A 14562-nucleotide genomic window follows, 5' to 3' on the forward strand; every position below is an offset into this window, starting at 1 on the left:
GGAATGCTGCTCTGTGTGTGAAGGGATGTTATTAAAGGTAAACATAGAAACGAATACAAAGGAAGAAAGAAATCTTTCCATCAATTGTATGCAAACCAGGATACTCCACTCAAAATGAGTATACTACAGACCACATCAATAACCCACATAAAAGACATGAAGCCATCACAGATCTAAAACGATGCAAAACTCGTATGGCAGTGTTTATTTAGAGACACTTCAAAAGACAAAAATACTTCCTCGTATGCATTCATCCACTACGGTGCAGCAGGTTTTTAAGTCTAAGTGCCTTCTGACTTTCGGCTACGTCACTGTAGAACCATGGCTGGGACAAAAAAAATTTTAACCAATCATTTCATGTCATATTTCACCTGCATCTCCACCTCCACCACTCCCGGCTACCATAAAGCTAAAACACCGCAATGGTCACAGGAATGGTCTGAAGAGTATTAATACACAGCTTCGGTTTTCATGCTTCCTAACAAGACTCTCTGATTGGGTGTAATGTGACATACGTGTACCTGAACTTATCTATATCACTAGCAAAGATGGTGGACAAAGACTGATCTATATACCAACGCGTTGTGAGAGCAATACACCAGGCAGCAAGACAGACCATTTTTTTAAAATATAAATTTATATTAAATTTGTATGGCAGTTTGTTGACAGAAATAAAAACACCCACACTGACATTTACTTGTTAACCTGATGTTTCTATCTTTCACACTCAAAGTACAGAGAAGCAGAGATGCTTTAAAGATCTACATCTGACTCCATGTTTGCTTTGGAATGCCCACTTGACGAGCCGATCAAACCTGATTGGTTAACACCGAAGTCACGGGACATTTCACTCAGAAATACGATGAAAAATGCATTCGAATTTCACATTGTCTAAGCATGCTGTTAAGCATGTCCTTCTATTCCTAAGGATAAGGAAAATATACAGGCAGCTATAGGGGGCCTAAATTGTCCATTTTGTGTGTGTGTGTGTGTGTGTGTGTGTGTGTGTGTGTGTGAGACTGTGCTGCCCAGGGTGAACCCTGCCTTGTGCCACAAGTCCCCTGGGATAGGCTCCAGGCTCCCTGCAACCCTGTGTAGGATAAGCAGTACAGAAAATGGATGGATACATAAATACATAGATAAAACAGATCAAGGGCTTCCAAAACTTAATCACCAGTTGCTTCTCCTGAAAAAATCCCTGAAGTATGTGATAAGATATAAGATGAGCTAAGAATTTGAGCCCTTCTTTCTGTTCATTCTCCTCTATCTTGAGAGGATCCAGATGTATATACTATATTCTTGAGGATCTGCCATCTGTCTGCCATTGCAGTATCATAAGCTGGAAAATAGCCCTTGCAACCTTCAAGTCATGCTGTCTTCATATTTATTCATGTATATGTTAAAGCTAACAGCTTAGGGAAGTTAAGGATATTTAAAAAAATATTTCAGACAATCTGAAATTCAGTTAAATTTCAATCATTAAACTCAAATATGACAGGAACATCATAACCAAGGAAGGACTGTGAAGTCAAGCAGGCAAGGCAGTGTGTGAAAAAAGCAAACTAGGGAGGGAGAAAGATTAAGAGAGCTGACCTGGCTAATGCCAGAACCCCGTCCGAGTGTGGACGAGCCGTGACTGAAGTTCCCTTCTCTGTCCCAGTGCTGAGAATCACTCTGCCCCACCAGACAGTCCAGGTTATCCAGGCTGCGGTTGGTGGTGAGTTCTCGCAGAGATGGCAAGCAGCTGAGAGACAAGAAATTGGGACAGGAAATAAGAAGGAATAGAGCCAAGCAGAGATGAAGAAGAGGAAAGATGACAAAGAGAGGATAAAGCAGGACATGAAAAGATAAGAGAGATGGATAGGATGGAAGGGGGAAGGAAGGCAGGTGGAGAAGAGGAAGAGGGATGACGATAGATAGAGAGGCCAGGAGAAAGAGAAGAAGGACAGTGAGAATTGTACAAAGAGATTTGGTCCAGCTTTACCAAACAGGAACAGAGAAAGAAATCAGGTCATAAATGTTCAGCTGGATTAATTAAAGCCTTGACCAGGAATTGCCAAAATATACCTGACTACCACAGAGGTGGACCACAGGCAGCAATTCCTGATTGGGCTTTTACTCTGATACACATGCACAAATGAGTAAGAGCCACAGCACAGAGGAGATCTTCGCTATCTGTCTGACCAAGTAAATTCTACAGGGTTCTAGGTTTTAGCATTAGTCCATTCTTGGTCACGCGCGATGTTTCCTCTGCCCTGTGCATGGGGTGAGTGATTAATAGCTGTGTTTCAGGAGTGAAGTCAGGAAGTAAGTGGACCAAACCGTGTCTGCTCTGGGTTGGAAAGGAAGGTCTCAGGAAACCAGTTGGTTAGCAAGGTGTGCACATTTATTGAGAGGAAAAAGGCATATAGTTGTGATTAAAGTGTGATAATAGTCAGTGGTTCCCAACACTGGTCCAACAGTACCTCTGCTTTTACATCTCGTCATTTCCATGCCTAGTTTGCTTTACTAATGTGAGGACCAGAACATTTTTTTGAGCCAATTTGTGCAGAAAGTTTTACATTGCAATGTACTATTTGCATGTGATTGGTCAGGAATTTGGTGGGGTGTGCTGTGATAAGAAGGACAGTAAGATCTTCTAAAGGTGGCTTTACTTCTGCAAGCCCTAGAAGTGCATTTTTATGACAGAAAATATATAGCTGTTAATAACCAGTTATAGAATCATATAGCTGTAAATTCATCCAAGATTTTATTAGGATCACAGTGTCACAAGTATTAAACATGAAATTGTAGAGTCTAAAACCCAAGTCAACTCAGAAAGGACTCAGATTAGCTGGATCAGGTGGGCTAGTGTAGATATAATAGTGGGGTTTCCTGGACCAGGGTTGCTAAACACTGACCTAAGTCATTCTGATTCTCTCCTTTTTTCTCAATACTGAACTTTGACCAATATAGAGGAGCTAAATGAAGATATTAACAATTATGAGCATCTCAGTGTACTTGGGAATTTTAACTAAATGGTCACTTCCTTTAAAAAAAATCCAAACACTGATTGGTGACCACATATTAGTGCAGCCATTTTCTTCTATTTCATTCCACGTAGAGTGGCTGAAGGAAAAGAAGAGTTCGATGATGAAGCAAGTGAGTATTGTGGGGAATCAGGATAAAGCCATGGCCTCTAGAGTGGTTAGGTGGAATCAGGGAGGATCTATGGTCTTGCTCAGGTGGTGCTCGGGTGGTTCTCGGGTGGTTCTGTGCCACTGACCTTGCCAGATGCTGCATGGAGTAGGCGTTCTGTAGAGGAGCCCATGCCACCCTGTACTGCTCCCACATGAATGGGCATGAGCGGTGTCTGTCAGCGAGTCGGGTGGGGATGGCGTTGGAAGGGGGAGGTGGAGCATTATAGAAAACAACACTTCCACGTTCATAGAGATGTATACTGCTTAGAGCTTTGATTAAGGTACCGTGCTTTGGACCTGGTCCTAACTTTTAAATACTTCTCTGGTTGCTGTGATAAACAAGTTGAGGACTGTTGGAATTTTGACCCGTAAGATTGAGGGCTGAAAATAATGCCAGCAGCATGACCAAAAATGTTCTCTATGTAACTTTTTATAAATAAATTGAGAGCATACTTGGTTTTAGAGGAGACTGGAATTTTTGACCCAGAATTTGGTCATGGAAGGCCCATGGAGTAGCAAAAATACAAAATAAAATTCTTATATATATATATTAGATGCACTATAATATCCAGAATGACCAAATCACATTAATATTTCAAAAAGAGACCAAGGACTGAAAATTGCAGAGCTCTAACTAAATCCTCTCTGAGGTTCTGGCTCAAAGATGCTGGTTTCCTATTTGAATTTTGCTTGGTTTGTTCTTCCTGCTGCTTTTCTCAATTCAGTCACTTCCCCTTTTCCATTTTCCAGTCAGTTCGACTCTGTTAAAGCATTCTCATGTACTCATGTGGTGGATAAAACTATCATCACTATCATCACTATCAACACTTACAGCATGAGGGTATAAGAGGATATTGAGGATGACTTGGTCTCATTTTTGTACCACGGTACTGCTAGATGATGTTCGGTGAAGTGGGAAAATCAAATGTATAATTCTAAGCCCTTGTATTTTTTGTTTCTTTTTAACAAAGTTTAGAAGTATCCAATCCAGGTTTCATAACATGATCAAAAAATCCTAAAGGGAGATTTTTTTTTTGCAATCTTCTAGTAGTTGGCCCCAAGTGAAAATAAAGGAATAGCTGCTCTAAAATCTCACTACAGCAATGCCAAAAGAAGGAAGAAAGCATTCCGATGCTTTTACACTAAGATAGTGCCATCTGCTGTTACCATGTGTTTCTTGCCAATAGTGTTAGCATACAGTGAGCCTGACTAGCAGCTAACTTTGCTTCGGATGCTGAATTAGAAGATAAACATCTCTGCAAATCGTTTGCTCTGTGACAAGTTAAAAATTAAGACAGAATGTAATTTTGCAAATTTAAAAAGTTGACTAGTATAAGAGTCATTGGCTAGATTTTTTATTATTTTTTTTAAATCTAATTAAGCACTGGAACTTCAGTGTTCATACATTAGCTAGAAGAAGATATGAATATGAATATGATATGAAGCAGCACTTCAACATCCTGGAGCTCAGAAACAGAAAAAAAAGTTTTTCTGGTTGTTTAGTGCAAAAAGATTTCTTTCTGTGTCTTTCTTTACTGTCTTTATAAAGAAACACCATATATATCCCGCAAAGATCATGTAGCTTTTTTTAAAAATGAATGTGTGTGTGCATCTCACTCACTTGCGAGGTGGCAGAGGCGGTTGTTGTTCGCTGAGTGACTGTTGTGTGGCCTTTAGGTAGCTCTGGCGCCGAGCGGCTGTTTTTGGCGAGGGTTTTGGTGAGGGAGGGCTGTCAGACTGGTCGCTGTCCTCGGGATCGCCCATGGCTTTGACATAGCTGCCACTGCGCATTCTCCTGCATGGGATCTCCCCTCCTGCTCCTGTTCCCTTACCTAGTGTCCCGCTCCAATCCCCAACAGGAACCTGGGATAATTAGAGAACAGAGTAACATCCAAGCCGCTCACCTCAGTATTGCTCCAATCCCCAAAGGGCTTCAGATTAAAATAGCTAATGTTCAATGTTCAATGAATTCCTGCAGATCTGAGTGCAACTGAGTGCAATTTAATTCTGTGGGTGAACGTTTAACTCTGTATGAAATGTGATTACCGACTGGGATTCAGACAGGACATTTTCCAAATGATTTCCTTTAAACCTCTTTTGGTTCAACATTTTGTGGCACAAAGCATGTTTGAAGTATTAAGATGTTTTGCAAAGTTGTGAATTTCTGAAAAGTTAGCAAACCTTTAGGTACAGAACATGATTACATCACTTTAACGCATCTCCTCTGCATCAATATGTCAACTTTACCATTTTAAGCTTAATATTTTCATTTCTGCCATGCTCATTCAGTTTTTTTCTGCCACAAATTCGAAACAGCTGGAAGGATTTCCCACCCCAAATCCTGTTTTACCTGTAGGAAGTTGGAGGTCAGCTCCTGGTGGTAGGACTTAGACTTGAGCAGTGTCCGGTTCACTGTGGCTGTGCCTTTCTGCAGCACCTGCCGAGCCTGGCTAAGAGTTAGCGTTGACCATGAACCTCTTTTTGCCAGTGTGCCATCTCCTGCTGGTCCAATAGTCGAGGACACTGTCTGGGTTTTCAGCTCTCCACTGCTCTTGGAGGGTTTGAGAGAACGGTGAGCAGCGATGGTATTGTAGCCCTGTGCGTGGGTTCTGGGAGGTGCCTGGCTGTCTGACACTGCCCTGCCCAGTGTCATCATGCTCAGTGGGTTACGGTAAGCTACGGCCACTGGACCAGTTGCTTCTTGAGTCGTTGCTTCATCCTCCAGAGCATCATCTGAGCTCCAGAACCCGGAGAGGTTGGGCCGTCCCCGTCTCTTGGCACCCTCTGTCTTGGCACGGTCCTTACTCTTGGACCGGCGTGTGGCCTTGGTGCCATCGGCTCCCTGCACAGTCCCCTTAACACCCGAGCCCTCCACAGACTGAGTCTTGGAGAAAAGTTTTTGGACAGAGTGCACCAGGTTGCGGATGCGACCAGGGCTCTCACTGCGCTGCTTGGCACCACGACTCCGCCTATGGAATTGAAGCGTGCTGAAGCCGTCACGTTGTAGTGGGACGTGGTGCTCTAGCTGGTCCAGCAAGCCAGTCGGGATGCGGTTCATCTTGGCTGCTGCGGCTGAGGAGATCGTTGCCGTGCCGCTGCTGATCATCGGTGGAACCGTGAGTCCAAGACCTAAGCCCATTCCCATAGATGCGGAGGTGGTGAGGGTGCCTGTGCGAGAAGCCGTCTGAGACACGCAACCCTGCTGCAATGAGGCAGAAATTTTAGACCTGCTGGATTCAGCAATACACACTATTTCAGATGATCTTAACCCAGTCTTTGGGGAACTGCAAGTCCACATTTCTGTTCTATTTCTGCTTCCGAGCCAGGTAATAAACTGCAAATTAACCTGGTCAAATGTAGTGGGAGAAGGAAATAAACACAGAATGTGTAGTCCCACATGACTGGGCTAGGAACAGCTTCTTTACTGTATATGCATACTGTATTAGAATTAAGGTCAAGATAAAGACATTATATATATTTTATTTCCTTTGTGAGTCCTACCTGTGAATACTTCATTCATGGTAATCATCAACCATATTTTCACTGTATACATGCTCTATTTAAACGTCTGTTAAACTTTATATTCTAGTGATGGAACCGAATATGAAAACAATATTCAGAATGAACAAATAGATATGTTCTAAACAGATGAAAATACAGATATGAATAGAAGGTACACTAGTTTTTTTTTTTTAAAAGCTTGCCAGAAAGGTTCATAGGGCACCTTCAATTTTAACTACTCATATTTAACTACCATAAGCTTCCTGTGCATATCCACTGTGTGTGTGTGTGTGTGTGTGTGTGTTACATATATATACATATATATATATATATATATATATATATATATATATATATATATATATATATAGATGTAGATATAGATATAGATATATATAGATATGTGTATGTTTATTAACAAAGTTAGAGGAAGTATTTGCAGGTAAGAAAAGTTTATATCACAATTCCAGTCTCTTTAATTTCCTACCTGAGTGTACTCAGTCTGATCGACCTGGGAGGGGAACTGGAAGCGAGGGAAGGTGTTGCTGGTGGTCAGCTGGTTGTTGAGCGGCAGCAGGCAGTCGGACTGCAGCGCAATGGGGCTTGCTGGAGGGAAGTGGTGCATGTGGGGATCCAGAGTGCCATAATGGCTGATGGTGGGGTTTAGGAGGTATGTTGCATGGGGGTCTGGGGTCAAGGGGCATATCGGCTCCTGGGGACCTGCCACAGGCATGCAGGAGTCTGACAAGTGACGAGCGTGGCTGGCCCCTAAGCTTTTCATGGTTGGTCCGCTTTAAAACATGATCCCTGCTCGAGTGAGTCTACAGGCCTTGAGGGCGCCACCTGGTGGAGAAACAAACAAACTATTTCTTAGAGTGGTATTTCCAGAACATTTGGGAAGCACAGAAGGAAATGTGAACCATATTTTGATGATCTGTATGCTAGAGCAGAAAAGATTCTGTGACTAAGCAAGCTTTTGACACACTAAAAGTGAGCGTGTTTGCTGCATGCGATGTTCTTCAACCAGTCAGAGACTCTTAATACTTACATTACACTTTCATACTGGCATCGCACAGTTCCCTCAGTGTGCCGTCTCGGCCTACAATATTTCCGAATGTCATTCACAGCTTGCCTCGCTTCCTCCCCTCCTCCATCTTTTGCTACCCATTCAGCCAGCTGTAATTCATGCACAAGGGACGTTTATCTTGAAGCCTGAATTGCCGGTGACGCTGACAGAATCATCAACACCCGTTCCCAGCTGCAGTCTCGCAAAGCCCCATTCACAAAATCAGTGGCATTCTCTCTCACACCATCAGAGCTAGTCACAAAGCACCCCATTAGCATGCCAAGCACAGCTAGCGCTCAGCCGTGGCTGCACTGTGCTGCCTCAATGGGGCTGGAGCGGTGCAGCTTCACAATCCAGATGACTCACAAGGCCGTCAAAGAGGCTCAGAGACTCGTTAACATTCAGCTAGCATCTGCCTAACCTCCAGATCAATCTCCACAAACACCACAGCTTAGCACGTGACATCAAGCAGGCTATCTGAGTGCTGACTGATACCAACGCTCATTTAAAATGTGTCAAGGCCTCACGGCATGAAGGAAACAGCAAGATTTAAGTTAGGTCAGTGTGACCTTGGATAATGGAGGATAAAATGAGCTCTGCACCAGAACACTGACTAGTCGTAAATTTGTTAATTGATATATGTATTTCAGTTTATTGCCATATCGGTTTCAGTGGCTATTTCAATGCAAATATATTAATCTAACATTCAATAAAATTCAGCTTATAAAAAAATCAAACATTTCTGTGCAACATAACAACACTATAAAAGATTGTATTCTCAGTAATCAGTATCCAATTCTTTACCTCTTACTATAAAATCAAATGAAACGAAATCAAAATGAAATTTATACAATATTTTCCAGTTTTCCAGTCGATAAGCTATGACATATTCAAACGTTTTCTTGTTTAGTTTTGAATTATGATTACAAAGCAAATGTACACGTAACAAGTAACAACTTGTGGAATGAAATTCTATCTCACCAACAATCTGAACACTCCAGTAATACCTAAAGATTTCCACACCATTGCTGAATGATAATGACAAATAAAGCTGCTTGAACAGAATAGAGTGTTTAGTTTAATTGAAATTAATGGAAGCCGTGGCAAATTGTTCACATGCAGAAGAATCTCACAACTGCTAGCTGTCCAATTTGCCTTTCAGAAGAGCCTCTTTACGTTGATGACTTGGCAGCCTGATTATACTTGTAAAAATAGTTATACTGCTTACCAGTTGCACTACTTTTAATTCATAGCCATGATTTTTTCCATGACGCTTTGTGTGGGGTACGAGCAAAACCTCCAAACCTTCTCCTGTTTATCAGGAATAGACAGCATTCTACCATTAAAGGATGAGAGGATGAAAACATAAACCAGGGAGAGAGAGGGAGAAGGAGCCAGAGAGAGAGAGAGAGAGAGAAAATGGCCTGTAAACACACCAACACTTTCATGACAGTAAAGATGGATGACTGCAGACTGCAGACAATTACATTTATTTAGGGTGCTTTCAAATACCCAGTGTTTAATGTGTTTGAACGGAACCCTGGTGTGTTTTCCATCCTTGGTGTGGTTCTTGAGAAGCCATCAAGCGAACTCGAATCACCTCGACTGCAGAAAATGAATCAAACATGCCATGTGTTTTGGGTTGCAGCATTTGTTCTGTCGATGCTAGCTGCTAAACTGAGCTGTGAGACGCAAAACTTAGCGCTGCAGAATTGCCAAGTGTTCCAAGTGGAGATTTGATCCAGTGGAAAGACAGAAAGAGAAATAAACACTGGATGTGACACATAAATTGTTTTAATCGGATTATTTATATAATTATCTAACCATTAATTAGAACGGCTCTTGTGTTCTCCATTCTTGTTGTTTCTACGTTCACTTGATTTTCACTAGGGTTACTAAGCTTAACCCAAGGTTTGTTTATCATTGGTGACCAATGAATGAAAGAGAAAGGGCATTTTAATTCCTACATGCCACTCAGACCAATTTATTGCTTTATGGTTTTAATAATTATGTTCTAAACCAAACCAAAAAGCAAACAAACCTAAAATATCAATTTGCTCAGATTTGGACTCGACAAACAGACTAATAGGTGTGAAAGTTCCCTTAAAAGCAGGTATTAAACCAAGCTTTATTGGTCCAGACAACACGGGGAACACTTATATAAAACCCCCTCTTTATTATTCTCTCAGTTAAACTAGACACAACTGAGAATGAAGCTCTGAGTCACATTGCAGTAAACCTGCATTGTCTCAACACTTGTGTTTATTACTGCTCAGATCATGGAGATGTTTCACTCTGAATCTTCATACTTGATTATAAGCCTGCGACACAATGCTTTTTTAAAGAAGTTTATGATCATAACATAAAATAGCAGAAAATTCCAGCTTCTTTTCACTTATCTACAGCCAGCTAACTCTTAATGCTTCACAACGTTTGCATCCAGTGGATGGAATATGTTTCCTTCCTAACTTTCATCAAACCTACTTTTTGGAAAAGCCCTGCCCAATCCAGAACAATGCTTTGATTAGTTTTAAATTCAAATTCACTTTAACCTTTATTTATACCTAAAAATTACCAAAAGGTGATACTTGAACAAGCAGCTTCCATCTAATCATTTTGTAATCATGCAAATGACTCTGAAAAGAGATAATTACTTGCTACAAAAAAAAATCCTGCCTAGGGATTTTGTGAAAAAAAAACCAAAACTATTGTTGAAACTGAGGAGGTCATAGTGAACAGTCATAGTTAAATGAAACCTTAAATGAAATCTTAAATTGAGACCCAAGTTCACAAATTCGCCATACTTCTACTGGCGAAACATGTACAGGTAAGCCATTTAGGTAAATAATCTCAGGAAATGGGTTGCCAAATCTTCACACTAATTCACACTACTAATTGACAAGTTGCTCATTGAACTTGAAGTTTGTTTCTGCTATCTTTGTGGGTGTGGCCAATGAGAAACAATAGTAGCTTAAATGAAATCAAATTTCTAACTCTAACTAGTTAAACAGAAATTACACAATGTGCTAATCAGTGTGAAAATTGGTTGTTTGATTTTCATATTATGTGCTGAGGAATCATTTGAGCAACTATATAGAACATTCGGATTTGTCACTGTATTGTGATATACATAATTTGCATAGAATGGAGAAAATTTCAATGTGAATGTCAAGCTCGTCAAACTGTCGCTGAAATCGCAGCTCTGTGTCGCTTGCTAGTGTAAACGTAGTGTCAGGAATGCCACATCTGGCAGCCTCTTAAGTCCTTGAGATCAGACACGCAATGCTAGCTGTCTATCACCTTCTTGGAAGATCCAATCACAAACCATTTACCAAGGTCATCACTAAGCGGGATTAATGCCTCAACCACCCCAGAATGATGGTCTTAACTGTACCACAGCTCATTAAAACACCACGGCTATGACAGCAAATGAAAGCAGCAAGAAGCGAAGCGCACCATCTGCAGCGCCGCTTTATACAGATCCTATCCCTCCCTGGAGGAACCTAAAAATCTCCACATGAACGTAACTGACTTAAAAAGTCATTAAGATGAGTCCGAGGCCTCTGTTTAACTAAGCAAATATAAGGGAGGGCGAGAGCAAATTAGCATTTGGTGGTGCTGTAAATTGCACAGCCTCACAGAGTGTACACTTGCAGCTCATAACCTTCTGTTAATAACACACTGCCATGACATAACTAGTAGGTACTTGCAGTATTTTACATTTTAACTACAAAGCTTTCATGGCATGATGCAGTTTAACACAAATATGCATCCAAATAGGGCACTGAGTCAAATCGGTTCATTAATAGCTGGTTTTGGATGAGCGGGGATCTTTAGCTTATCGTAATGAGGATTAAGAGTCATGATCAGCACTTCTCATAAAGGAGAGGAAGGAGATAATAGAGGGTTGAGCATTGACAGTAAGAATACACAATTACGCAAACAAAAAATAGCTCTAGTATTGATCTCTTTTATAAGTCATTCATACTGAGTAGACATGAGTCATTTGCAAATGATTCAGTCTTTCTGAACGAGTCAGCAGGGTGAATGAATCGGTATCAGTCACTACTGAGTCATTCTTTTCGTTCTGATGGGCTTCACAACTGCAAAAAATCGAAATGTTAACACCAAAGCACTACATTTCTATAAATATCCATAAAATACAAATTTAAAATAGATTTACGTTATACATTTATCTGTCATGACTAAGATTCACTCCTCTCATAGAATGAGTCAGTTATTGAATCAGTGAATCCTTTTGGTCAAGACTGAATTTCGTTCCTCTCTCATTCAGCGAGTCAGTTATTGAGTCAGTGAATCTTTTGGTCATGGCTGAAATGTGCGCCTCGCTCTTTCCCCAGGACAGTGTTTGAGTCACTGAACCTTTCAACCATGACAGAGATTCGTTCCTCTCTCATTCAGCGAGTCGGTTATTGAGTCAGTGAATATTTCGGACAAGACTAAGATTCATATCTTTCTTGTTCAGGGATTCAATGTATGAGTCAATGAATCTTTCAGTCATGACAGAGATTCGCTCCTTTCTCATTCAGCGAGACACGTCAGTGTGTGAATCAGCAAATCTTTCAGGTTGTTACTTTTTAAAAGTTGTTTGTTTTATCTGTCTGTGTTATATAATTCATGAATATTTAAAATAAGTCATATTCGCAACTGCATGTGTGTGCCAAACCCCAGTCTCATTCAGAGAATCAGTTCACTCCGTGTGTTAAATGAATCCCATTCAGGCTCATTCTGTCTGAGTTGGAGATTCCAGTGTTTCAGTGCATACATTAGCAGTGTGTGTTTAGCTGGGTGTGAAAATAATTCTTCTAAACACAGACATACAAGCATATTACAAAATAACACAAAATTGCATTGATTATTAGCTATTTTACTAAAAGCTGTTTGTTGTCTGCCTTAGGCTGCTGTGTGATCAGATCAGGCTGCACATTTGAACAAACCATTCAGCTCAACGAATCAATTAACAGACTCAAATGAATCGAGTCACTGAAAAGACTCCAAAACTTCCTCTCTAATAGTGAGATCTTTATCCACACTGCCATTCTTACACACACAGCTTCTGCTCATGGCCCTGATCAGACTTCAAGTAGTCTTATTAAATGCTCAACTTTCATGCTGACACGGTCGGATTTAATCCCCTCAGCACACCAGCAAGAAGGAGACGTCAGATTCATAACCTTTTCTCACAGCAAATATTCAACTCGTTCTGAATATCCCCTTCACCAAACCTAACATCAAAACCCAAATGTTAATTCTCAAAGCTTAGTACAAAGATATTAAAGATATGTCTTTGTTTATTGCCAGTGACAAACTCCCTGTCAGAATGTCAGCAGTTCTATCAGCTCTATGTAGATCACATGGAAATAAAAGAATAATGCCTTTTTAGGGTATGCAAATTAAGGATCACACTATTGGTTCTTCTTAAATTTTGCTTAATTCAGTGTGTTAACAATAATGAAGAAGGGTTTCATTCACTGGACTTATACTGCTATTTTTAACAGGCCTGGCGTTCCAGATCCTACACTTCTATTTTGGAAAACAGATAAAATTTCACTCCTAACTCTAAACCTTTGGGATAGCAGCCTTTCGATGTACAAATACCCCACACACACAGCACAGCGTATTTACAATAGCCTAGTTACAACTGCTAAGCTACGATTTGTCAATCGTTGTTTAGGGGAGGAGTTTAGTTAAAGATCAACTGGATCATAAGCAGTTGGAGAAATCAACATAACCATAGATGAAAGATGCACCTTTTTGTGGTAAGAACCGTGTATAACAAATGTGCTGTCAGTAGATCAGATCAAAAAATATCAAAAGTAATCTGATACGCAGCTGTTGTATTAGCACAATATCAGTCTCAGTTCTCTGCATCGGATCCGTATCAGACCTACCTGACAAATAAAACCGTCATGATTAGCACATGGGTTGAAATCCTTTGCAAATTAAGGATTAACTAAGTCAGTAAGCCATAAACTTAATTTCAGGCAAGGCTCTTGACATGCCAGAGGCAACTGGATGTAATTGCAAAGCCTTTTTAAAATGCTGAACACGCTCCACACCGCTACAGCTATGAGCTAAACCCGCATCATGACACCAAACAGAGACGAAATGGAGAAAAGAGTTGGCTATAGTTTTGGATTATTTTGTAAAATACAAAGTGGCGAACGAGACACTTTGATGTCTTCCCTCAAACCATGAAGCAGCGTCAACATCTGGGTGAAAACAAGCCAAGAAAGGACAGAGAAACTGATCTGCTGCTGCATATAGTGATGGAAACAACTATGTAATATTTGGACCAATCAGAGTCGGGGGGAGGGGTCAGAATAAAAGATGTGAGGCCTCATTTGTAAAACATTCGCAAGATGTTCATTCGCAAGACGGCATTTATTTCTAACGTTAAGTGATGTGCAAATCATGATTTACAAAGCCTGAAACTGTCATGAAATTGTTTCATACATACACAGACGACTGAAAAGTGTGTGTATGAACTTTTTTTTTGCGCCAGTATGCTAGGGCACACCCCCTTTTCCTGGCGAGACGTAGAGTCATGACGGTGTTACATAAGTGAGAATGACTGAATGAATAAATAAAGTTGTTTTTGGATGTCATCAATAGCATATTATGCATTTCATTTACAAAAGATTTTTTTCTTCCTGCTCTTCCTGCTCATCTGTGGTTGTGTCCCACATAAAAGGATATTTTATTTCGGGTGTTCTCTAGGTGGAGTCGATGTCTGCATTCATGTTATCTCATGTTATTTTACTGGCATTTATTTTAGAAAATCCAAGAATCATC

General features: G+C 40.6%; 1 protein-coding gene across 4 annotated transcripts in view; it reads right to left on the reverse strand.

Moving 5' to 3' along the window:
• Positions 1-14562, reverse strand: part of dlgap4a (discs, large (Drosophila) homolog-associated protein 4a) — a 110169-nt gene that overhangs the window by 26662 nt on the left and 68945 nt on the right. For 2 of the 4 annotated variants that reach the window (XM_053240573.1, XM_026920930.3), the window contains exons 2-5: positions 7168-7523; positions 5530-6381; positions 4801-5042; positions 1594-1744 (exon numbers count right to left, since the gene is read on the reverse strand). In XM_053240573.1, coding sequence (XP_053096548.1) covers positions 1594-1744; positions 4801-5042; positions 5530-6381; positions 7168-7461 — 1539 coding nt within the window. In that variant the 5' untranslated portion in view covers positions 7462-7523. Of the gene's footprint in view, positions 1-1593; positions 1745-3265; positions 3353-4800; positions 5043-5529; positions 6382-7167; positions 7524-7728; positions 8984-14562 lie in introns of those variants that run through there. The other 2 variants (XM_026920928.3, XM_053240572.1) reach the window with 2 other exon arrangements.

Source organism: Pangasianodon hypophthalmus, chromosome 16, assembly GCF_027358585.1.
Source record: "Pangasianodon hypophthalmus isolate fPanHyp1 chromosome 16, fPanHyp1.pri, whole genome shotgun sequence".
Lineage (NCBI taxonomy): Eukaryota > Metazoa > Chordata > Actinopteri > Siluriformes > Pangasiidae > Pangasianodon > Pangasianodon hypophthalmus.